Source organism: Siphateles boraxobius, unplaced genomic scaffold (genome assembly GCF_051911475.1).
Source record: "Siphateles boraxobius isolate OS27281-9 unplaced genomic scaffold, OSU_SipBor_1 12, whole genome shotgun sequence".
Classification (NCBI taxonomy): domain Eukaryota; kingdom Metazoa; phylum Chordata; class Actinopteri; order Cypriniformes; family Leuciscidae; genus Siphateles; species Siphateles boraxobius.
In genome coordinates, this window is record NW_027508722.1 from 25249496 (window position 1) to 25276139 (window position 26644).

Here is a 26644-nt window from a genome sequence, read left to right on the forward strand (position 1 = left end):
TAGAATACTAACAGTTTTGTTTCTTCCTACTGACTCTATGATCCAGTAGCTCTCCACTCTCCCTTACCATTAAGATCTTTTTACATGTTTTGTAACCATTAGAAGGTGCGAAACCTCTATTTTTGCCTGATTACATCACCACTGGGATAGAACGGGGTAAAACCATGACCTGGGTTACATTCAAACCCAGGTATCCCATGAGAATCAATATGTTGACATTTAATTTGACCACATGAACAGCTCAATCGTAAATTTTTAAGCATTTTGAGTCCACTATGTCATATTAGCTGCACTGTTTGTGGATTTTTTCAGGACATGTGGTATTTATTAGAGATGCACCAATATAAAAATTCTGTCCGATAACATTAAGCTGATATTTTCATGTTATGGCCGATGACAGCCAATATAAGATATTTTTTTAAAAAGATATATTAAAATAAACTAATTCAATTTACTTTTTAAATGTATTTATGTTCACCAAGGCAGCATTTATTTGATCAAAAATACAGTAAAAGTAATAGTTTTTTAAAAATATTATTATAATTTATAACTGTTTTCTGTTTTAAAATATAATTTATTTGATGGCAAAGGTGAATTTTCAGCATCATTACTCTAGTCTTCAGTGTCACATGATTCTTCAGAAATCATTCTAATATCCTGATTCAGTGCTCAAGAAACATTTCTCATTAATATCATTGCTGAAAACTATTATGCTGCAAAACATTTTTTTAGAAACGAGATCATTTTTTCCCCCAAAAATCATTTGGAAGAACATTATATATATATATATATATATATATATATATATATATATATATATATATATATATATATGTATATATAGATTGATGGAATTAATGTACAACTCTACAAATTATATCCTTTGTATCTTAATAAAAAAAATACAAATATTTCTCCAGGTCAATTCACATCAAATCTTCAGCTGATCGAACAGCCAAGTGTGATCCCCATGTGGTCTGCATCCAGACAGTGATCATGAACTCTAGCAGTGAAGCTCCATTAACCAACCCCACAGACTGCGCTGAGATTCAGGTCCCCAGTCAGGTGTTCCTGGCCATCGCTGTTGCCAGTCTGAGTGAGAACCTCTTGGTGATTTTGGCTGTGATCAAAAACAAGAACCTTCACTCTCCCATGTACTGCTTCATCTGCAACCTGGCCGTGTTTAACACCATCTCCAGCTTCTCTAAAGCTTTGGAAGACATCCTGTTGTTGTTTAAAGACGCCGGACACCTGAACTCCCGTGGCCCTTTTGAGCTGAAGCTAGATGACATCATGGACTCTCTAATCTGCATGTGCTTCCTGGGCTCCATCTTCAGCATACTCGCTATAGCCGTGGATCGATACATCAGCATATTCCACGCTCTACGCTATCACATGCTTATGACCATGCGTCGTGTGATGGTTATTTTGTCGGCTATCTGGGTGTTGTGTGGGATCAGCGGAGTGCTCATGATCAGTTTCTTCGTGGCCACCACGGTGAAAATCTTCTTTGTTGTGCTCTTCTTTACAGCTCTGTTCCTGATCCTCTTGCTATATGTGCATATGTTTCTGTTAGCGCGGCACCACGCCAACAGGATTGCGTCTATGCCGGGTGCCCAGGCCCGTCACAGGCAAAGTGGCTTGAGGGGGGCACTGACGCTCACCATCCTGATTGGAGTGTTTGTGGCCTGCTGGGCTCCTTTCTTATTTCATCTGCTGATCATGATGATTTGCCCAGAAAACCCCTACTGTGAGTGCTACCGCTCCCTCTTCCAGCTACATGTAGTGCTCCTGGTGAGTCACGCGGTCATTGATCCAGCCATTTACGCTTTCCGTAGCACAGAGCTGCGCAATACCTACAAGAAAATGTTCCTATGCTCAGCTTCAAGGATCTGAAAACAGTGTGTCTGAGTGAAGGCCCCGATATATACTCAGGGTTCTATTTCCTTCTTCGCTTAGGGGTAAAAAGAAGTTTGAAATACAGCGGTACACTGTTAGAGAACATCCCGACGCCGTGCACCCACACCGAGCAGCATTTAGGTGAAAATGTAAATGAGTACTGCACTTTGCTCTCAATAACAACCAAAAATGACAGCGCTGAGAAAACAGCAGTTAAAAAAGCATCTGATCATTTCACAAGCTCTGCAGTTCGACACTAAAGTAAAGTCACATCACATTTATTATAGCACTTTGTACAATAGAGAGGCTTTTATTAAGATTAATTGAGAGGTCCCACCTTAATTTTTTCTCCTGACCATATATATGACACAAAATCTCATCTCTGCACTTTTGATGAATGGCTACGGTATTTTTAATTTTGTCATTAGGGGCCCGATGGTCCGAGCCCCGATGGTGTGAGGACCCTATTGGAATTGCTCTGTTGTTTTCACCTGAATTTCGACATTTGTGAGATTTAGTCAGCCAAAACAGTTTTGAGGTTAATTGATCTGACTTTGTGTATCTGGAAAATATGGTATTGTATTTTGTTGAATGTCAAAAAATGTTGTGTCAAATTAGGAATTTGTGGACACATCATTGTTTTTAGATTTGTGGAGTAAAAGTTATAGTTTTTATTTTGAAGTATTAGTACAAGTACAAGATTAAATTAGACCCTTGGGGTAAAAGATGACAACAAGACAAAGTGGCATGTTGTTACTATTTTAAATGTAATAATTATTGTAATTAATGGGGTTATTATTCAGTTTTCCATGAATTAGATGTACATTTCAGACACCTTCGCTTTCATTAAAACTTATAGTTGAGTGAAATTGTTCGATTTGCATTTAAATTGTTGCTATTATGACATATATTCAAATAAGATATGGACAATTAAATATGTAAATATGCATATGCCTATATAAGTAACAGAATAATTTTACCTTTCAAAATTAATCTGTTTTACTGCTTTTCTTATTTGCCTGACATCGGTTATCCAAGTCAAAGGCATAAACTGTCAAAATGTAATTTGAAATAATAGTTGATTTAGTATTTTACATTAATTTAACTCTAAAAATATATAAATATTAATAAGAATTATATCAAAAGTCATTTAAAAATTCTGTAAAAGTTTAGCCAGGGGGGCTTCTTACCACCGGTACCCCAGTAGTGGGGTAAAATGCCCTCTTTGAATAATTTTACATTTTGTTCTATAACAACTAAATTAGCAAATGTTTCTATTTATTTCATATAATAACACATTGGCTGATGCATCATCATTCTGCACATGCTAAACATATATATATATAAATATGTTACAATTGAAACATAAATGCACATTGTTCTTCCCCCATCCATTAAACAGCTCTCCAGTGTGCTTATTTTTTTTTACCCATGTCTGACCTGGATAGACTGAACAGAAGAAATGAACCAGAGAAGATTTCCATCTCAAAGAAGGCGGAGCCCAAGAGAACACCTACTATGTAATTGGCACAGACCAATGGTAGTTCGAGGGTGTTTACCTCTTTCAGAAAGTTCGCTTTGTCAAGCTGTTTCAAACTCCTTAAACAAACTCCAAACGAACTTCGTTTAGGCCTGATTTCGTTCGTAATAATGTCACAACAGTTCGTTCTTTTTAACGGGTACCCTTTCGTTTTTCACACTCTACTGAAGGAAAAAGTAGAAGAAATTCAATTCACAAGTATTAAAAGATCACAACAACATTTATTTAAAACAAACAACAAGGTTTAATCAATTAACATGAGTTAATGCATTAGGTATCATGAACTATAACAATAATCGGTCAGACTTTCGTTTAGGGTCCAATTCTCACTATTAACTAACTATAACTATGACTTTTGCAATAAACTCCTAATTGCTGCTGATTAATAGTCAGTAAGGTAGTTGATGAGTTGTTAAGGAATGTAGAATATGGTCATGCAGAATAAGGCATTAATATGTTTATGATATATATATATATATATATATATATATATATATATATATATATACATACATATATATAAAGTAGGCTACTAATAAACAGTCAATATCCTAATATAAGGCAAATAAGCCAATAGTTCATAGTGAGAATCGGAAGCTAAACTAATGTGTAACCACAATTTTAATTTGTAACGAACAAATCAATTTGCAATCAACAATGTTAATTGTGTATTAAATTGTTCATAATTTGTTTGTTCACATTAACCTGTGTAAATGTGTAATTGAACTTGCATGTTAAAATGTATTATTATAGAATATAGAATCTATATTTAGTAAATTCTGATTTTTTTTAAAAATAAATTTTTACTTAATTTATTACCTAATACATTAACAAATGTGAATGAATTGAACAGTATTGAAAGTGTAACCAAATCTTTAAGTGTTTAATATCTCATATTTGTTCACAAACACATGGTGGCTCATTAAACAGTATGTAATTTATCAGATATCATTGCTTAGTAATCATAATACTTATCAAATACTGTAAGTTCAAATCAACAGAGATTAAGAAGAATACCAGCAATTTTTTCTTCTGCAGTAAAATAACAAAATCAGAAGACTAGAAAAAAAATATGTCCACCATTTACATGCATAAATTACATACACCACGCATGTGCATAACACACTATTTTAAATGGAGTTTTCATGCTTTTTTAACTTAAGAAATGTTATTTTTTCTGAAACAATACAAAGGTAATAAAATGCTGTACTTTTATTTTTGATTTTTAACTCAATGAGAGAATAATTTTCAGCTTACATGACAACAAAAATTATCTTTTCAGTTAATTTTACTCTTATAAAGAAGGTTTTACTCTCTGCTCTAAATAAGAAATGAAGTAGCCTAGCGCAAATATTTGTATGGTATAGATTTAATTTATAATATTGAGGTGCATTCATTTATTGAGAGATGTTTATGCTTCCCATATAAAATATTCTCAACAGTTTATGACTAAGTACTTCAAAACTGCATACATGTATTATCTTTGCATTATTGGCCTGGTTTCACAGGCAGGTTTCATTTGTGTTGCGAAGATGAACTAAAGTCTTACGTGTTTGGAATGAGATGAGGGTTAGTAATTAATGACAGAATTTACATTTTTCGGTGAACTAACCCTTTAACTTCCTATGAACTAAGGATTAAGCCTTAGTTCAATTAGGACATTTAAGTAGTTTTTTTTAAACATGCCTTAGAAAAAAAAACATTACTGGTGTGCATTTTGAGACAATAGAATGGCACTGACATATTTTAAGATAAGTCAGTGCAGTGCAGTAGTCTGGGACTAGTATTAAACCTTAAAACCGGGGGATTATGTTTTTGTTTGCTATATGATTGTTGCATTTCTGTCCTGTTTTCTATTAATAAAAAAAGTATCCAAAAACAAGCACATTTCCACTGTACTCTGCATATTAATAATTTTTTGTGCACAAAATATCACTGCATTGACGTGACGACACTCCCCTGCTGAGGACAGTGTAACTCCTATTATAAATACACTACATATAACAGAATGGCACATTTTGAACTTCTTAATTCAATATTTTACAACAACACAACATGAAACTGCAACATAAAAACATTTCACATGATGTAAGATGACCATGAAAAAATATGTTCAAATTATACTGTTCCTAGTGAAGATGTTCAGGCTTCACTTCCCCATCCCCACTGCAATTATGCACCGATTCATCTATGTATACATCTATTCATCCATCAGTCCATCCCGTCAGTTTCTTCCATGAACCTTCTTCAATATTTGCTGACCATGTTGCAGAGGCTGCGTAGTCCATCAAAGCAGAGGATCTCTTTAAAGGTCTTTCTCATCTCTTGGCTCCTGAGCGCATAGATCAGTGGGTCAATCACCGAGTTACACATGATGAGTATCAAGTACATGTTAAAGTGTGACATGAAGCAGATGCAGTAAATGTTCTGTGGGCAGGAGATCATGAGGATGAGATGGAGAAAAAATGGTGCCCAGCACAAGATGAAGATTCCCAGGAGTATGGTGAGGGTGACGGCACCCTTCATGCTAGCTCTTTGCCTGATGTTGGCTTTATATCCCGGCAATGCCGCCATGCGTTTGACATGTGAACGGGCCAGCAGGAACATGTGGCTGTAGAGTGAGGCCATCATCAGCAGCATGGCAAAGAACATAGCCACCAGGCACACAACCACAGGCTTAGTGTCGGAGTAGATGATGAAGATGATCCCACAACTTGTGGAGAAGGTCCAGATGCTGCCGATGAGAATCCCAGCTCGCCGTACGGTCATTATATTATGGTAACGCAGAGCATAGAAGATAGTCACGTAGCGATCCACCGCAATCGCTAACAGGCTCAACATAGATGCCACCACAGAGATACAGATCAGAGAATCAAATATGTTATCCATCTGACGGATGAAGTGATCCTCAATCACCAAACTCCTGTTCGCCAACAAGTGGATGACTATTGTCTCCCATGCGTTGGAAACGCTAACTAACATGTCGGCCACTGCTAGGCTGCAGACGAAGAAGTACATGGGTGAGTGGAGGTTCTTGTTCTTCACGATGGCAAGGATGACCAGGATGTTTTCAAGCAGGCTGATGAGCCCCAGTGTGAGGAAGACCTCAGGTGCAATGTGCACCTGCTCACAGGCAGAAGAAGCACTTGACTTGGACCTGCTTGACTCATTGCTGTGGTTTATGTGACTCAAAGAGGCGTTTGGAGAAAGTGTGGGCCACTCTGAGGTATTCATGTTCTGAGAATGGATGCTCAGTGTCTGGTAACAGGTGGTGTTAGATACATGACGCTGCATCCATGTACATTTGCTGTAAAGAGAAAGAGTTGTTAAAAAGTCAAGAAGCATTTTCACCAACATCTGTTGTTTTACAACAAAAGAGATAAATTGCAGAATAAGACTAATCCTGTTGGATCATTTTTTTATTTATTATTCAGAATTTCATTCTTTAATTAAGTTATTGGTAAGTCATTGACAGAAGAATTATTGACAACACATTTCTTTCTTTATTCGTCCGCACACCAAACAAGCGCTGCCATGTGCTGCTATACAACAACTCGCAAAGTATCTGTCACATAACGTGGTTGTATATAAACTCGCACGATGAGGAAGAGTTCAGGGAACAAATTTTATAACAAAACGTACAGGAGATACTCATGAACAAATTTGCATAGGCGCTAACATTGACGAAGACGGACAACACATGACAGAAAACTCAACAGGTGAATGAAATGACTAATTAAACTGACTGAGGAAAACTAGGGCTGTGTCTGAAAGCGCATAGTCTCTTGAGTCGATACTTATTTTGAACAAGTAATACTTCACGACCGCTTAAAAAGTATGTTCTATATTGTATGAATGTGTGTAGTATGAATGTAATCCGAACGTACAACATTCGGCATGCTGTCGATGTGACCTACCAGCGTCAGTTGCGTCGCTTCACTAACATTCATAAATCCTCTCATGTGGCGTGGCATCATGGGATAGTAAAAAGTCCATCGTATGCACACTTCAGAGTCTCGCAGGAAGTAGTAGGTCATCAGGGTACTTTTTGTCTACTCTTTTATGAGTAGGCTACTGTGAATTCATTATGTTTTTCGCCTATTATATAGTAGGTATGCGATTTTGGATGCAGCCGGTCACAGGCAAAAACACATTGAAGGAGGGAACACAGACCATACATGGAAAGTATCGCACACTGCATGGAGTTATTCTGTTCCAATTCAGAGATGAATTGGTGATTTCAAATATGAAATTTAATCGTAAGCTTGGTGAATAGCTTTTGAGAATTTGAAGTTTCTCCATTCAAAGAGACAGGAGCTGTACTCACATGACTGAAATAGCTACTCGAGAGGCGTTTCAAAGATGGGCGCCGAGTGAGGGACTTTGTTCAGTACTTGCATGTTTAGTTCATAGTTTAGTTCAGTCCAAAACAGTCAATCTAATCACCATACAGTAAAAAGTTCACTTCAAGAATGAACAAAGTGGCTGTCACTGTTTTTGTTATTCACGGACTGTTTTCATTAGTTTCCTGTTTCCTTTGTTCAGTTTTCCCACTCCTCATTTGTGTTCTTGGTTTCAGCGGGGTGTATTAATTAGTCTCGCTTGTGTTTGCTATATTAGTTGAAACCTCACATTCATTCTCTGTTTGGTCACGGTCACGTTCACGTATGGTGTGTCTCTCTGGCCTTTATGGGATATATTGTCTGTTGGGATTATACTTCACATTGGAATCATAATCTTCTGAATCTTCGTCTGTCTCTCTGTCTGTCTACTACTCACAAATTTGTGCTAACATCCCACACTTCTGACTTTTTTCTCAGAATTGCAAGAAAAAGAGAGAAATAGTCAGAATTGTGAGACACATTATGCTTAATATACACAACACAGTTTGAACATCCAGCATCTTTATTGACAGCAATGTTTAGTGCTCTAAACATTGGGGAAAGGAAACATTAAGACCTTCCTGGGGAACCTAGGAAATCCCTCCAGATACGCTGGATCAGGCCAATTACTGCTTTGTATCTTTTTGCACTTACATGACTATAGGTAGTACAATGGAGGTCACATAGGAGTCAAGAACACTATGAGTGTGTCCTGGTGGATGAACTATATGTAGACATACTTCCCATTAATGCATTTGCTGCTACAGTTAAGGGTGATGGCAGCCTATGGCTCTTGCTCAGGGGTCCTTCATTTAGCAGATTTGATCTGGGTATTGTAACAGACCATTAGCAAGAATGGGCCATGCAATTACTGTATAGGAAGTCACACAACATGGCAACCTACTGCACGTCTTCTAAAGCAATGGGTCTGCAGGTCATTACCACAAGTGAATTCCAGTCACCTAGTGAGTAAGGAATTATACTTTTCTCATAATGACACCAGTCGATATGTGTGTATCCCTGAACAATTTCCTGATATTTGCCTAAGAAAAATGGTTTTGTAGTTGGGATATCATCGAATGTCACCCCACCCCCCTCTCTAAAATAAAAATGCTTGATCAAACAATCTTTGTGAAGCACAATCAATATTATGGAATTTGTAATGGATAATAACTGAAAGAGATTGTGTTTGTTCAAGGACAAGACTTACATCAATGAAGCATCTTTATGGAGTATTGAGTCAGCAAGATCTATTCTAAGCTAGAACGTGCAGTATGAGAATACTATATTCAATGACCATGTTCTATCAGGAAGGCACCACAAAGAAACGCCTGAATATGATGAAATAGCATTCACTTTATGCAGGAAGTTTTGTAAAAAGTCAGCCAAACTGAAATGTAATTCAACAATAACATGAACAAGATTAAGACTTTTTTAAAACAAGAAATGCAAAAAGTGCTACTGGAGTAAAAATCCCGGTGCACTTTGGATATGGGATAGTTCAACTCATTAAGAAACATATAAGGCACTCGAGGATTAAGAAAATGTATAAGTCTTTATTTACTCGTAGTATTGTAATTTTTATTTATTTATTTATTTTTACAATCAAATACTGGGTGTACTGTGTTTCTTAATAAGATTTTTTATTATTATGATAAGCTACTGAACTGTTGGTTTGTTTCTCAGTGTGTTGTTCTGAGCATCTTGTCATGTCTTTTCATTAAAATCCTCTTCTTAAAATTAAGCTTCTTTTAATCTCCTCAGAATATAAATTGTTTTTCACGTTTTTACTCCATGAAATGACAGCTAATTGGGATAAAAAAAAAGTGGGTGAATCAAAGCAGATCCCCAAGTCAACAGAGTCGTTTAAAGTGACATTGATTGAGTGCTTTGGTGGTATTAAAGTTCCTTATCGTTTCATTCTCTGATAGGATTTTCATTGATTATTGCGCCCCTCTATGTCAGTTTACTAGAGTAACTGGTCTGAAATAGAAACAGACATACCAACATATGCACACACATGCACATGTGTTTACACACACACACACACACACACACACACACACACACACACACACACACACACACACACACACACACACACACACACACACACACACACAGGAAAGGACCCTATATGAAAAAGAAATCATACATATCTCAACCATCTCTGACCCTACAGATGTCTCTATTTCAGGTTTGCAGAAGTGACACTGAACATTAGACCAATGTGAGCAGCCCTCATCCATCAGAAAGAGAGCACATTTATAAAAAGATGAAAAATGCACAGAAACAAACATCATGCCACCACACAGAAGCACAGAGTCAATTAAATGTACCTTAATAGGCCTACATATATTAATATTAATATATTAATCACATACAAATTGGTTGTCAATTTAATACATCAGAGGGACCAAGACTGTAATGACCTTCACTAAATTCAAAGACATTACTCACAAGCCCTTTGACAAAGCATCAGTATTCAAGAGATGGTCTGCCTCTGTATTCAATAAAGTGGATTTGATCTAATACTAAGTGGATTTGTCAGACACATCTGAATAATATTAAAATGCTCATAATGCTCGTTGACAGCGGATTTGGATTATAAAAAGTTGCCCCTTGGTGGGTCGTTACATTTTGACAAGGATTTAAGTGGTGTTATAAATCACAATCTGTTGTGGCAAGACCATGACATAATTCTCACAAGCAGCTGTGCAGCTCAAATACCTACAGAGTCACACCTCAGGACATACAATTTTATGACATTCTTTTTCTGAGAATGTTAATAACACCTAAATCACACTTGCATCACACTATTGTCTATTTATCTGCTTCTGAGGTGGGAAAATTATGCAAGAAATTACGTATGTGGGATCAAAATAAAGCAAAACATAAAATGTATATATATAGCCTATAACAACAAAAGGTGCAACAATAACAATAATAATGTTCGATGTCAAACGAAATAAATAAAACAACAAGTGGAACGATCAAATAATGTCTAAAAAGGCTAGTATATTAAAATTAGTAATGATACTTCCCAAAAAAAAAAAAAAAAGAAGAAGAAGAAGAAGAAGAAAATTTACTCACGTTGCCAAGTGTCGCCGGAAGTAGTTTATTTCATGTTTAGAATGTGAATGATCTAATTCAAGAGCTGTGTGATCATCTGTGATGACTGATGTAGAATCTCTCAGCGCGCGCTCATATAGCACAACGCGCGCTCCACCCCCGCGCGCGCAGTCGTGCTCCGTCCCGGGCAGCGATGATGGTTACAGTAACGAGCATCCAAAATCTTGACCTCAGCGATATTTTAGTCATGTCAATGCTCAACAAATACGCTACAAAAATAAACCAGCGTACAGTAGCCTACGCTGCATTAAAACTGTACCCGGACTGGGCATACAACAGGGAAACAATGCCTGTTCGGATAAAAAAAAAGTACATTAGTACGTTTTCATTTTTCAGTACAGGATGTTGGCATTTTCAAAACAAGTACCGGTATGAGGGCAATTTTTTGATGGGATTGTTTGGTTTGATGGCAGCGCCGGAACACCTGAGCACTTCCGGTCTCCTTAGAAAGTTGAGCTGATGTGAGCTGAACTTATTATCTGAGCTCAGTCGAGCTTATCGAAACTCAAAACAGGAAAAGGAACGCCAGAGGAGTTGATTAAAGAGAAAAGCAGATGGAAGCCGCTCAGTGTGAAGAAAAACATGTAAACCAACACCTTTCATTTTGGCACTTTCCATAAAATAGGTTACTGGAGTTCCAATTGTTTTCAAAGCGTTAGCGGCCTAAATTTCATATTGTAGGGTAGCCTACTATTAGATATAGAACTAATGTCTAACATAGAATTGACCTATATGAAAAGTAGCCTACAATGAATATATTTTCATCTTGATAATATAAAAAAATATATAAATAACCCCACAAACTTGAACAGATGACAATACATTTAGGTTCCTTATTTTTATTCACAGTAAGGTGTGATGATACACATTTGGAATATTCACGGCAGCCACGTTAGATTCAGATGAGAAATTATTTTTAAGTGCGTCCCACTGGTAGGCTATATCAGAGCTTTATATTCCACATCAGGGGGCAAGAACCTTTCCATCATACTCACTCAAACACCTGTTAACTGCAGCCTAGCAGAAAGAAAATGACAAAGGGAAAATATTAGTGTAGCATATCAATAATTAATCTCACTATCAGATTCGTGAAGTGTGACCAGATAATTACATCAAAAAAGGATTACAACTATAATTTAGTTAAAATCCTTAACCTCTCCTATCACACATGGCCAGCCACTTCGCTCTACCACCCTCATCATCTGTAAATGAACACAGTCAGTCTGGGTGCATTAAGAGCTTAGTGCATCATGCCACTGAGACAGGTTAAGTCTTCTCATGCTGGTTTTACACAAACTTGTAGATTGTGTAAGCTTAAGTGTTGCTGTCGTTAAAGCAAAAGGATCTAATAAACAGAAAAAAAAATATTGTGAATAATATATAATTGTTATCATCATAAAAAAAAATTCACAATAATCACATTACACATTTTTTTAGCGTTTAAAGGTAACTTTTGGCCCTCTAGTTAAAAAACAAAACTGGATATATTTTGCATGAAGAACATTGTTTTGGTTGTGCTTCGGCTCTGCTTGACTGTGCGGATCAATATGATTATCCTGTGCTCATAAAACATTCACTAAAATCCATAAAAATAAGGCACAACGTGCTGTATTAATTTGACGAAATTTTTCTGTATTTATTCTTTACAGGTTTTTTATCTGTATTTTGAATTTCGAACTTAATTACGTTGTGTTTTAGGGTTAACAGAAATGTCTGTACAAATATTGGACAATGTTTTAGTAATAAGCTATAGGCTATTAGGCTTAAGAGATACAGTATAACCAGTTTAGATGGAAAGTATCTCAAGCTTAAATGAAGAAGTTATGGCATAGACATCATGGTACTTTTCAACCTTTTCAACCTGCTGTGGGAGTTATGACAACTCCCACAGCATGTATATTATTTGTATTGTTATTAGCAAAACAAATAGCTATTATTTAGTAGTCTAATAGTATTAATAATGATGATAATGGAAAAGAAAGAAAGAAAGTAAGAAGGAAGATGATGAAAATTGGAAAAATTTAATTTTCACAACTTTTGATATATTTTGGCTTTGACAGGTTCTGACCTAGACTGACATGCATCTGATGAAACAACATTTAGCATTTTCTCAGGCAGGTTTGTAGCTCTGTGTTCACACTGCGCCTTCGACCTTGCCAATAAGATCAGACTGAGCAGTCTTTGTCAATGCACTTCTGTGCAAAGCCAAAGTTCTGATGTCAATATCCCAGTAGGAAGGACTTCTTGTTTCAAGGTTTCCTCTTTGATAACCAATCAGCACTGTCAAAAGAGATTTGCACACAGCGTAATGAGGACTAATTGGAATTTAGTTCTTCAAACAGTCACTATTGATGCATTGAGTCTGATTTAATAAACTCTGGCGATAAGCAGTGTTTGTTTATTGATATGAAGTGCTTCCTTATCTCACATTTAAATTGAATAGTTTTTCAGTTACACTTGAATATAAATGACCATTTGTTTGAATACGTGTCATGTTCTCATTAATTTCTTATTGCCTTCAAAACTTAGATATATTTTAAAAGGTGACCCCTTTGAAGTGATCATCCACTTAGTGACCCTATTCATTCACATAAGAATGTTTTTATTTGGTAATATACTCAGCTGCTACGTTAACCTATAGCAGTGACTCTCTTCATGTCTGGTTTCACACTAATGGTCATGAGATATTAGTCATGAGATGTGATTTGAGGCACCCAGGATATTAGAGAAAGTACCAGAACACTAATGCTGCTCAGCATTTGAACATCCGTGTGGATATTTACCCTGCTATTTCAGTAAAACTAAATGTATGATGACATTTAATGAAATTGCCATTATCTTGTTTTTCTGTTTCCACGGTTAGTCTAATCTTAATTTTTTCAATTTAGCTTTCTGAATTGGATCTGGAGCCTGCTGTCTTATTCACTGACAAGATGACAAGAAGATTGTTTTAATAATCTTAATTGCATTACAACAAAAATCAAAGGAAGATAAGAGCCAGTGAAAGAAATGCACATGTTGTTGATTCATTTCTGTAGAGACCCAGATGATTGGAGGGAGAAGAAGGCAGTATAGGGTCATGAAAGACATAATTATGTCATGTCGTTATTGCTGCTATAAGGCTTTACCAATGTCCACAAATGATTACTAATTGCTCCTCAGTGCCTCTAGGAAATCAAAAACTTAAAAAAAATATTATTATAAAATAATGAAATAAAGAAGATTCCAATTTACCTGCCCTGATCTGTACTTTACAGTCCATTTGCACAGAGGACATCCACAGAAAGAGAATGGAAGGTTCTTGAACAGACAGGGGTTGAAAGCTCCAAAACAGTGATTGAAGGGACACCCTGAGATAATGATTCAGTGTATTCCCATTTTTAGAATAAAACATCAGTCACTGAGATACAACACAGCACCCAGAGGAAATTCACCCCGACACATGCAAACTCCACACAGAAAGGCTTCCTGGCTCAGCTGGGATTCGGACCGGAAAGCTTCTTGATGTGAAACTCCTGGCTCATTCTGCTACTTGAGCTAATGGAGAACTACAAGCCTGATTCACGTCCATCTAGTGGAGAAAAAACGTAACTGCAGCTTCATACATCATTTACCAGGGAAACGGTGGAAAAAATAAAACCGGATATATAACCCAGCAGACATACCAACTTTTCCGTGATCGAAATAAAAATGCTCGTATAAGAACGGTATATACAAATAACTTATTGTACATATAATGGAGTCTAGAGTAAAATTCAGAAGTATTTAGAGTAAAATACGTGAATACAAAATTAAATAATTAAATATAATTTCTTTATTTTTTTTGTTATATTTTTCAAGCTTAATTTAGATTGTAGGCTAACAACTCATTCAACAAATGGAAATGTATTCAAAAAATGGCAAAATAGATACAAAATAATAACAACAATAACGACAATAGTACATTATAATAATAACAAAAGCAAGAATACATTGAACAAATAAAAGATAATTAAAAATGATAATAAAAATGTGCGGAAATAAAGACTATAGGGGTATAAAAGATAAAAATTTACTAATTCCGAGACAAGTACAATTCTAAATAAATAAAATTATAAATAAAAGCATTATAAATAAAATGTATTATTATTATTATTATTATTATCATTATTATTATTATTATTATTATTATTATTATTATTATTAAAAGTCTGAAGTTCGAGCCTAACCTAAGCAGAGCGATCATGTGCTTACCCTCAAATTACTACATTTCCCATGATGCCGCGCGCAGCAACTCCATGTGGATATGTCTGGAGAACGTGCGAGTACATGACATAAGTCTGTAGAGGAATGAAGCTCTGCGCGGACTCTCCATAAACTCACCGCAGACCTTCAAGAGGTGAATGTAAGTTGCCACTCTGTTTCTATAACAGTTTCTTCCAGCTGATATATTTAGTTTTGTTTGAGCTGTTCTAGGTTTGTGTTTGATCCTGTAGGAGCGGTAAAGCAGTGTGTTGAAGTTAAGATCAGGGCCCTGTTGACTTGACAAAGCTCTAAGTTAGTGTTTTTACTTCTGCAAACGTCTATTAGTCCTCCAAAACAACCCGCCAATGTCATATGTAGAAGACTAACAAATAGTGATCATACTTGTAGTTCTGGGCAAACTGCTGTTACTTCATAAAAGCAAAATGTCAGGAATTGAACACTAAACCTTTAGTAGATTAAACGTGTTAACACTTTTGTGGCTGAGTAAATATCTGTATTCATATAATGTTATCAAGCTAAACATAAAGCACAACTATAGTTTATAAGCGCTTGGTCTTTTACTTCGAAGGTAGGAAACATGTTACAGTTGTAAGCCTTGTACTGTACATAAAACACTGAAGAACGTTTAAGGTAATATTCTCACTACTGCAAAAATTATAAGCCGATAATAACTGGTTAAAACTAACCTCGTTAATCTTTGGAATTACAGTACTTTGTCTTTAACCTGATAAGTCTGGTGGTTGACAGAGCCATGATCCAAACCTCTGACCAATAGCATGTGTTCATCGTGCTCAGCCTGTGTGGCTTTTGAATCATTACTTATGACTAAATAGATCATAGATAGTTAAGTTTAAAACTTCCAATAACATTTTAAGTTGCATTACATTAACCTTAACCAGAGTCCGCATAGTACTTGTTTTTTTAAGTCATATTACATAATGTTTTTTATCTTCTTCAAAGTAGCCACACTTATTGGCTAGAAATCAGGATGTTTTTTTTTATTGAAGAAACTCCCATGTATCCCTGGCAGCTGTTTTAAGTATAATTATCCAGGCCGACTCATACATATAATTTTATTAAATAATCATTACATTTTATTCAGGTGTGACCACATTTTTTGACTGCTACTGTAGATCATTTGCCAGATGTTAATAGTTTGTGTGTAATTGTTGTATGAGACTAACCTCTTTAACCTGTCCAGGACCTGTAGGTGGCGCTCTGTTGGTTGGTGGGGGAGGCGATGCAGCAGATGTGGGCTCCAGTCGCACTGCGGCGTGTGGTCCTGCTGCGCTCGGCGTACCTGGGTCACACCTGGGCTGCGCGGGAGCTTCCTGTGACCGTCCGGACCTCACGCTGCTTCAGTTGCACTAATGTTATCAGGACAAAGGAAAGCCCCAAAACGTCCACAGAGGAAGAAACGCCATTAAACCCTCCACAAAGCCTAGCTGGGACTGAGGGTCTTTTTAAGGGTGATACGGGGTCTGGCCTTCAGAGTAAAGATGATGTCGACCCTCTGCAGGACAAATCTATTGGGCTCTTCCAGAGATTTAAAAAGACATTTAAACAGTATGGTAAAGTCATGGTGCCTGTGCACGTCGTCACATCCACAGTGTGGTTTGGGAGCTTCTATTATGCTGCAATGAAGTAAGTGACCATCAGCATCCTGCACAGAAATGCACCATTAGTAAAAACTAACAAGATGACAAGAGCCACTGTTGTTTTTTCAGATGCTCTGTCTTTACTTCAGTTCTTTTTCTGAATGTGCTTTATTTGGGCATTGACTACAAAGTTAATTTCATTTGAAGGATTTAGGACTATTTATGTATTATATTTAGTTTTTTATTTTTATTTATTATAAGGTTTTAATCTTGGTGTTTTACAAAGATAAATATTGCTGATAAGTATTTTCATGCAATGACTGACAACACTAAATTGTCAATATTAAAATAATACTCTATTTTGTCTAAAAAAATTAAAACGCTAAAAACTGAAATCATTTTAAATACTGCCACTGAATATAGGCATCACAGTATTATAAAGTACAGTATGAAAAATGGATATTCATTTTTGGATTTGTTAAATATTATATTTACAGTGTTATTAAATTATTCGTTTTTTTTATAGAGTTAATTTTAAGTGAATGTTAGTTGACAGCAAAAGTAATCTAAATGTAGAAAAGAGCATGTACAATTAAAATTAATTTAGAAATTAAACAAAAAGCTGATAACCAAAATGGTACCGATATAATATGTGCTTCAATATAATTAATGTAGCTTTATGAATATGATGTATTTATATATGTAATTGAGCTCATTATGTATGTTAATGTGTTGTCTTGTGGTACTTGATGGGCTATAAGAGTTTTAAATTCAGTAAACTACATGAATTGAGGTGATTTTGCATTAAAAATGAAAACATAATCAGACTAATAAGCGCACAGACTTTAAGGTGAGGCTGGCAGGGAGATTGAGTTTTACCAGATAAAGTCTGTCTGAGCTCGAGCAGGACTGACAAGCTTTAACAGCGTCATCTGGGCAATCAACACTTTGAGCTTAAAGAAGCAAACAATCTCTCTTGTAAAGATAAATGAGTGACATGTTAATGTTCTGTGTTCCCTGCAGAGGGGTGAATCTGGTCCCGTTTCTGGAGTTCATCGGTTTACCGGATTGGATGGTGGGAATTTTGAGAGATTCCCAGGGTGGCTATGCACTCACGGCATATGCCATGTATAAGGTATATAAACAAAATCTAAGATTATTTGACAAATGACATGGAATTCAATTATGTATATGATAAATGAATAATCATTGTTAATGTTATTTTGTCGCTTTGTCTATCTGGTCACAGCTCGCTACTCCTGCCCGGTACACAGTTACACTAGGCGGAACTTCCCTGTCTGTACAGTACCTCCGCAAACACGGATACCTCTCCACCCCTCCGCCTGTTAAAGGGTACCTGCAAGACAAAATGGAGGAGACCAGGGAACTACTGACTGAAAAAATGGAGGAGACGAAAGAGAGGTTTTCAGAGAAGATGGAGGAAACCAAAGAACTGCTCTCAGAACGAATGGAGGGGACAAAAGGGCGCTTCTCTGAGACGAAAGACAAATTTTCGGAGAAACTGCAGGAGACGAAAGACAAAATGTCTTTCCGTAAGAAAGCCGACTAGGCTGCATGGCATGCTGTGGTCGAATCAAGCTGCCAAGGAAAGAGAATAATTTCTAAAAACTAAGTGTATTGAGGAATGTTTCACATGATCAATAATTACTCACAATGTCACAAAGTGTTTGGTGTTTACTTAAAGGCACAGGTCAACCAAAAATGGCTGACTTTCTTCTGCGGAACACAAAAGAAGATATTTTGAAAACTCAGTGGATTTCAAAACAACACTTGAACCCATTGACTTTCATTGTAATGACAACAATTTTTCATACAAATTTGGAACAACATGAGGGTGAGTAAATGATGACAGAATATTCATTTTTTGGTGAACTATCCCTTTAAGGTATTGAATGTTCGCACACAAGAACTATTATCATGTCAAATGGTTTCCACGTACTTGAACTTACAAATTGAGTGCTTTAGAGAGAAACAAACTTGAACTAGCAGTAATACTAGAATTATATTACAGAATTAAGCCAAAATCATATTATGAGTGTTTGTGTGTGTTTATTTTAGTTCAATTGTTTTAATGTAAGATTATTACAAATAATTCTACTTAACCCAGTGATAATATCAGGATCTATATTTAATGATTTTCATTGATTTATCATGTTTATTTGAGTTTTTGTGCATATTGCCTACACAGTAATCTAGAATTGCACTTTGTGCTTATATCTGGATTGCATAGTCAGTGGGTAAAAAAGGAAAATTGATAACCCACTTTGTTCCTCTTTTGACATTTAAAAATGTTTACTTTTATCAAAAAATATTACTTGAATGAAACTTTTTTTAATCTAAACTCAAATCACCTCAATATGCCAATGTTCATTGAGAGAATAATAAAATTGATGATATGACATGTTCAGGATATTATTTCAATAAAAAAAAACCTACAAGTATCAGACACGTCAGCAACTGGTACTTTTAGTTTATTAGTTTAACTGCAGTTGGACAACAGCAGAAGTACAAGCATAAAAGTTTGACTATAACAGTGATTAGAGCCACATGTTTTGATTACTTATTCTGAAAATAAAAAAGCATTACAATAACAGACCTTATGCTTAAAACCTATTAATTACAACATGATGTAAGTAAAATAAATATCTATGTGCATGTTTATAAAATGTCCACGCACATGAACATATATGAAGCATCATGATGGGGGGGATTTATAGAGTATAAAAGGTCTGATATTGTGCGGCTTTTTATTTATGAATGTCTGCATCGATAAGCATCAGAGTAAAACAAGTCTAACCCATTTCAGTTATTGTTAGTTTTCTGTGCTTGTGCAAGAAAGAAAAGCTTCAAAAGCATCTTGGTACATTGCTCAAAAAGTCACAACTGCTGTTAGTCAGGTGATTGTAGTCAAAATGGCATCGCTATGTACATTATCTTCAGGTATATAACTATAGACATGCGAATACAAGCTACTGTACAGTGGAGCACCAGCACATAAATATTTGCAATTTAAAATCTTTTTTTTTTGCTCCTATACACTACATACACAAGAATGTCTGAAATACAGTATATAACAAAAATAAGAATGTTAAAACTACATCTCTCATTTGGTTCATTATTAAACTTGCAAATACAGGAAGCACAACACAGGGTGGCATGAAAAATCATGTACATGTTGGGCTTAAAATGAACACTGTTGTTTTAAGCAAAACTGTCATAGAGTTTGCGTCCGTAAGTGGGAGTCTGGCACTGCTAACTAGTTTCCATTCACTGGATCCCAATTTATGACTTAGTTTAACTAGGTTAGAATGGTTTTCTGATTAAAAACCTAGTCAAATAAATCTTTTTGCATGTGTAAGTGTGCCTTTTGTGGTTGGGGCAGTGTTTAAAGAAACATTCTAATCCAGAACAGCATTTTTATTCTTTCTGTAGCAAGATGTTACTCAATAAAAATCTATGAAATGTTTAGTATTTTCATTAAGCATCTTTCTGATAATGAATTTCCTTGTTCGCCAAAAAAAAAAAGAAAAAAAAAAGAGAAGCACATTTGAACTGTAGGCATTTACAAATCCGTTGCCATCATGTTAAAATCTTTATATCAACTATAAATTGTTACATTATTAACAATGTCTTTTTTTCTGTGGTTTCTACCCATTGGGTAGGATATGTGCATACAGACTAACTTTATTTACAACACCTTACAAATAAAAGAAGAAAAAAAAAAACTTACACAGAAGAAGAAAGCACCATTGGAAGTGAGGCACAGCTAAGGTGGGAACTTTTAGAGTGCAAGTGGGTTCCTACGTCGCTCAAAAACAACACGATCGATAGGCACCGATTCAGCTTGTGAGTAACATGCAAACTCCTTGGACAGTAGAAAACGGCACAAAGCTCTTCCTTTGAGATGGAAACAAATTGTGGAGGACAAAGGGAAGTATTTACCAGGATGGTGCAAGGATGGATAATGGACAGACAGGCAAAACAAAAAAGTGCAGCAGACGAGAAGCAGCATAGCAGCAGCGGGAGCAGCAAACTGACTAATGAAATGGTTGAAGACAGCCGATGAAAAGAATAGAGGGAAAGGGCTCTAAAATAGCATACAGTTCTGAATGCAGTGACATTGTGCTCTCGCTTTGCTCTTTGTAGCCTTCGTTAATTTTCCCAGATGAGCTGAGAGAAACATCCCCCTCAGACTCTGCAATGTTGTGAGCTTTTAAAACATGTGCTTGAAAGACAAGAGCATATATACAGTACACCATTCAAACGACTCTACAATCTTCTATACGGAGCTTAGCGCCTTGAATTTAGCCATTTTTATGGGACTTTCTGGGATTCTAGAATAATAATTTTGAAATTCTGGGATTATTACATTTAAATTGGCTAGAAATCTAGAAGCTAAAAGTGATAGGATTCTAGAATTATAAAATCTAGCCTATACAAAAATGATAAAAAACTCCCCCCCCCCCCCCCACACACACACACACACTTTCACCAGTTTTTTTGTTTACTTCCTAGCAAATTAACCATTTTTTGTTTAGCTGAAGATTCTGACTTCGTGAAACATACCTCAAACAAATTTATTTTAATTAATAGCATTTTGTTTCTCCAGTTTTCCAAATAGAGGAAAAAAAATATGGAATCACCTTGTAATGTGCATTTCTGGAACCTATACAATTCATATTTGTTAAAGTTTTTCTTCAGGAAAGACATATCTCAATGACATGGCCAGAAAACAGTCCAGATCTCAATTTGAATGAAAAAAAGTTTGGCCTAGTTTAATGGAGAATAAGTCCATGCCTCAGAAAATAAAAAATAAAATAAATAAATCACCATCATAAAAGTCCAAAAAAGAAGCAACAAAGTACTAATTGTGTGTTTTTGTTGATGATTTCATAATTTCCCCAATCTGATATGGAAAACAATATGCCATTAATAAAAAAACTAAAAAAAAAACTGTAATGGAACCACAATGTTCAGCTATTAAACAGACATTGTTTTGTGTCATATCTGTGATTTGTTTATTTGCTATAAAGCAAAAAAGCTGGGTGGACGTCCTCCAAGTGTGGCGATTCCAACATTTTTTCTAAAGCCGGGTGCACACTTTACGATTAACAAAGTCCTGTAAGATCTGTAAGATCTGAGTTGTCATTGATGTCAGACTGTACGGCAGTCAAGACGCGTTAAAAACGGACGCACAAAAGAAAGCTCGCCCGGATGATACGCGATGCGTTCGGTGACAGTGAGCTGCATTACACGCGGGATCGAAATGGTGGCTACAAAGAAATCTCTAATGTAGATTTTGGTCATGGCTTTTGAAAAACAAAGACAATTGATGGTCGTCGTAGAAGTGACACTGCAGGTGGCAAATCTTCTAACAATGCCAGCATTTTGTCTGAGGTAAAATTTGCAATTACCTCAAATTGCAAATGTATTCTGCACATCTTTTGCAACCTTCATTAATCGGCTGTCCGTGAACATGTCAAACTAACGGTCAAAGACTTCAGACTTCAAAATTTGTCTCAGACGTACAGTGTGCACCAGGCTTAAGGGATGTAACAGCTAGGATTCTAAAATTCCAAATCTAGCCCAGGTATTCAGATTCTAGAATTCCAAATCTAGTCCAGTTTGATGTGGTCCTAGAAATCTAAATATAGAAGAGGAGAGTGCCGATATGACTGGTTTAAAGCACATGGGTCCAAAAGACATAATTTCTGTCCACATAGAAAAAAAAAATAAAGCCAACCAACACAGACATGAAAAAAAAGCATTCAAACACATTTTGATTGGCCGACTCTTAACATTCTGAGTACAAAGAGAGTAGCTTATAAAGGTGAGTATGTTGCTTTTGAATTTATTTGACCATGATCCCCAGCAAAAAAAAAAAAAGAAAGAAACAAAAATCACCATGTCCTTTTCACAAGTCCATCTGTCCTTGACAGACTCAGTGGTGACTAAAAACAGGGCCTCCGTCTTCAGTCTCCTTATTAAAGGGATGTGTGTGCACCAAATGGTAAGAGTCTTTGGGGTTTCTTTGAGATGTTCTCTACCTCTGCACCAGATTCTTGGTCAGATCAACATCCTCTAGCCTAAATGATTGTGATCGATTTCACCCAAGCTTGAACTGAATGCAGAGAGCCGCTCTGAGAAGAACAGATCTTGGATTTCCTGACTGTGTTGTCTACGTGGCAAATAAGAGGAACACATATGGACAGGAAGAGAGCTTGATGTTCAGGACTGGTGCGTGCTGGAGCTGGTGTCAGGGTCGGGTTCACTCTGGTTGGTGACAGAGTGAGTGCAAAGGCAACAGGACAGAGGATTGCTGGGTAAAAATAGGTATTTTCAAAAATGCCCATCACATTAGCCCTTGACTTCACCACATTTTTAAACCTGATTAATTCTTGTTGGGGACTAGATAATACAACACGCAATTTTTTTTTTTAATTCATTTGACCGCACTGGCATTTTGATTAGACGATTATGCCAATGAATGTCAATGTTCTGGTATTGGCTGTAAGAGGAGGTAACCCAAACAAAAAGTGTGGAAAATGTTAGCAGGTAGTGACTAGTGTAAAAAAAAAAGGATTAAAAAAACGCACTACAATAGAGAACTGGATTATTTTATAGGTTCATTCGGTTTCAGTTTTGACTTGAAAGCAAAAGTGCAAAAGGCATGAAATGGTGACTGTAATTGTAGAGATGCTATTTTCTTGACGGACTCCAATGAGGAAAGAAAATCCTTTAAAAATCATAATCAAATTATATATATATATATATATATATATATATATATATATATATATATATATATATAAACAGAGAGAGGGATAAAGATAGTTTTTATAGTTTCTCACTAGAGTCTACAAAGAAAATAACATTAGGATTTTATTACTTTTGCCTATATATAAATTTTATAATAAATACATGGTTATAATAAAAAAAGAGTTGATGAGAAAAAGGTTGGAGAACCTCTTTAGAATAAGCGACAATCTCATAACATGTCAAAACCTGTTTAGATCTCTTAGTAAAGCCAGTTTCTTTTTAGGCAAAATGTCAACCGTGCCACCAGCCAACTGATCTCAGATCAGCTGTAGTCTGTGAAAGCAGCTGAACGTGTTAGTGGTGAGGATAGATGAGAGTAGAGCAGACTCTCTGTATTCTGTGCCTCTTTTAGACCAAGGTTATTTTAGGCTGGATCAGAGATTTTTCTTGTGCTGAGACAGACAAGATCTTCCCTTTTGATAGAAAGCTCGCACTGAAGCATATGATCGGATCTACATGAAAACGACAGTACAAACAGTAAACTCATACATCACCACCCCCACTACCCCATTCCCAAATTTCTCTGATTAACCTCAACAATAGTGCAAAAGTTCAGAAAAGGTTTTCAATTTAAATGTATAACAAGTCTTTAAGACAGTCAACGCCCCATGACACCTTCCACATAAACCTTGGCACTAGGATTTGGATTTTCACCCTTTTTCGCATTTGTTTTGTTCATGCTGCACAGATCTCGGTCTTTAAAAAAAAATATGGAAAAAAGAAAAGAAAAATAAATTTCTATCCACACAGCTAGTATGTCAACGTGTGTGTTGGGCAGGAGGGGGGCTTCAAGGGGGATACAACGATAAAACCAACGAGAATAACAACAACAAAAAGCCTGTCTTGTGTGCGAATTACCTTCTTGTGTGCGAATTACCTTCTCTAAATTTGTCGGCTATACACAAGTCATACAGAGTAATTAAGGTGGGAGACTCCAGGCAGTGCATAAACCTCAGCTTTAGCGCAGCTGGTCTGACCGAAAACAAATGAAATGTTTTCTTTTGTAAGCTCAGCTCCATAATCTTAATTTTTTATAAAAACACATGGTTCTGCTTTTTTTCCTTGCGAAGACACATTAAGCGCTGTTGTGCACGGGAGTGTCAAGAGGGAGAACCTGTTCCCTTTATGGGTGGAGAGTGATCACGATTGACCAATTGTGTGCTAGCCCTGCTCCTCACACTAGCTCCTCCCTTTGTCTGTCTTTGCTTAGCGCTATTGTGCTCTCTGGGCTGTTTAAATCTGTCCGGCCCCTGGGTGGAGTCTGCACAGTGACAGTGAGGGGCGGATTATTGCTGTGCTGGTGGAGGTAAAGTACGATGCCCGGCTGCTGTCCAATGACTTGACTATAAGCGGGCGGAGGGCCCTCCATGCGTCCATGGGTACTGGAGCTGGTGGCGCTGATCCCAGAGTTGCTACTGGGAGGTCGCGGCCCACCGCCACCCCCAGAACTGTGCATGTCAATGAGGTCGCTGTCAAAGATGGTCCGGTTGGGCGGGGCACGTACGGACTCTCTGTTGAGCTCGAGCTGCTGTTCGGGGTCTCTCAGCTGCAGTGTACAGGGGCCCTGGTACGGTGGCGGTTCCTCTCCGTCTGACAGCGAGATGGTGGGTGGCAGGTCAATCTCGTGCTGCAGGTATGGGTAAGTAGGCTGGAAACGTCTGAAGCGGTTGTGCTGCATGAAAGTGGGAGCGGTGAAACGGTCCCTTGGCTGAGGAGCATACACCACCTGCGGAGGACAAGAGAAAGAATCCAAGAACTAAAATGAAAATCTGCCCTCTTAGCTATAAATTCATAAAATCAGTAACTAATAATTAGACATTAGCAAATACTATTATCTAAAGTTTAAGGGAACAATTGGGAGTATTAGTTCAAGGATCATCCCTTGTAGGGTTTGAACCAGCAACTTTTCAATTACCAGTCCAGATCTTTGACCACTTGGGTGTAATCCAAAGCTAAGGTTTTGGGGTCACGGTTCGATACAAGTTCGGTAGAGCAGGAAAAAGCAACAAATCCCCAATGCTAGTTTTTTTTTTGCAATTTGCACTACTTTGTTCAAATAAAGTTTGTTCCACCTAGCAGCATTTAGTCCCCACTGAGGTAGGTTACAGTACAGCCTCCTTTAGTGTATTAAGCACTAAGCACTAAACAGAATGCACCCTGGCATAGGTCATATTTTTTTGTAGGGCTGATAAAAAAACAAAAGGTATTGGGTCACAATCAGCTACAAAACTAAAAAGCATCTCTTGTGTTATAAGTACAACAAAATAAATAGAATAATGAAAAAATAAAACTTGTGTAGAGGTTAGTTTTCTTTGCGCGTGAGAGTTCATTAACATGCAGTGACAAAGGCGGATGCACAAAGTTTAATATTATGCTTTTTTAAGAAATCACGGAAAAATCTACTTCACACCTTTCCGTGACGAGGCAGTGAGTGAAGCGGCACCTGAGGCATACTCCATTTATGGTCATACAGAGAAGAGTAAGACATCAATAGAAACTATTTTAAGAGTTTCGACTTTTTTTTGTATACACTCACAATATAAACAAAAGATTGTGCTTTTGTAAAATAAAGAAAACAAACAGGATGCCGCTTTTGGCCGGGTCACAAAAATTAATTGAAACTCAGCGTTTAGGCTACTAGCAAACTCTTGTGTGCCATCTGAACTCGCCAATAATGGCGAGTCGCCATTCTTGTTTTGGTCATACCAGATACTGACTGGTTTTCGGACCCCCAATACAGTAAAACGGCACATTTTAGAGTGGCCTTTTATTGTGGCCAGCCTAAGGCACACCTGTGCAATAATCATGCTGTCTAATCAGCATCTTGATATGCCACACCTGTGACACGAAGTGCTCACTAACACAGATTTAGACAGATTTGTGAACAATATTTGAGAGAAATAGGCCTTTTAAATACATAGAAAAAGTCTTAGATCTTTGAGTTCAGCTCACGAAAAATGGGGGCAAAAACAAAAGTGTTGCATTTATAATTTTGTTCAGTGTATATA

At 36.7% G+C, this 26644-nt stretch overlaps 4 protein-coding genes across 5 annotated transcripts in view; 2 read left to right on the forward strand and 2 right to left on the reverse strand.

Moving 5' to 3' along the window:
• The first annotated feature begins 845 nt into the window (after nt 1-845).
• Nucleotides 846-1896, forward strand: mc2r (melanocortin 2 receptor). The gene has a single exon (XM_077205067.1). The coding sequence runs from the start codon at nt 997-999 to the stop codon at nt 1894-1896; it is 900 nt and encodes a 299-aa protein (XP_077061182.1). The 5' UTR covers nt 846-996.
• Nucleotides 1897-5586: 3690 nt separating this feature from the next.
• Nucleotides 5587-11087, reverse strand: mc5rb (melanocortin 5b receptor). Its single transcript, XM_077215303.1, has 2 exons — nt 10915-11087; nt 5587-6746 (listed from the first exon to the last, which is right to left on the reverse strand). The coding sequence occupies exon 2, from the start codon at nt 6731-6733 to the stop codon at nt 5687-5689; it is 1047 nt and encodes a 348-aa protein (XP_077071418.1). The 5' UTR covers nt 6734-6746; nt 10915-11087; the 3' UTR covers nt 5587-5686.
• A 4097-nt stretch (nt 11088-15184) lies between these two features.
• fam210ab (family with sequence similarity 210 member Ab) lies at nt 15185-20283 on the forward strand. Its single transcript, XM_077215348.1, has 4 exons — nt 15185-15337; nt 16400-16842; nt 17820-17931; nt 18046-20283. The coding sequence occupies exons 2-4, from the start codon at nt 16439-16441 to the stop codon at nt 18364-18366; spliced, it is 837 nt and encodes a 278-aa protein (XP_077071463.1). The 5' UTR covers nt 15185-15337; nt 16400-16438; the 3' UTR covers nt 18367-20283.
• Nucleotides 20284-23686: 3403 nt separating this feature from the next.
• ldlrad4b (low density lipoprotein receptor class A domain containing 4b) overlaps nt 23687-26644 on the reverse strand; it is a 56637-nt gene continuing 53679 nt past the window's right edge. The window contains exon 6 of one of the 2 annotated variants that reach the window (XM_077215358.1): nt 23687-25362. In XM_077215358.1, coding sequence (XP_077071473.1) covers nt 24811-25362 — 552 coding nt within the window. In that variant the 3' untranslated portion in view covers nt 23687-24810. The remainder of the gene's footprint in view (nt 25363-26644) is intronic. The other variant, XM_077215365.1, reaches the window with a different exon arrangement.

Bases quoted from the DNA above. Each gene is read 5' to 3' on its own strand.
- mc2r (XM_077205067.1), top strand. From the start codon at position 997: ATGAACTCTAGCAGTGAAGCTCCATTAACCAACCCCACAGACTGCGCT.
- mc5rb (XM_077215303.1), bottom strand. From the start codon at position 6,733: ATGCAGCGTCATGTATCTAACACCACCTGTTACCAGACACTGAGCATC.
- fam210ab (XM_077215348.1), top strand. From the start codon at position 16,439: ATGCAGCAGATGTGGGCTCCAGTCGCACTGCGGCGTGTGGTCCTGCTG. The intron at 16,843-17,819 runs GTAAGTGACCAT...TGTTCCCTGCAG, and splicing joins TTCTATTATGCTGCAATGAA to AGGGGTGAATCTGGTCCCGT. The intron at 17,932-18,045 runs GTATATAAACAA...ATCTGGTCACAG, and splicing joins CGGCATATGCCATGTATAAG to CTCGCTACTCCTGCCCGGTA.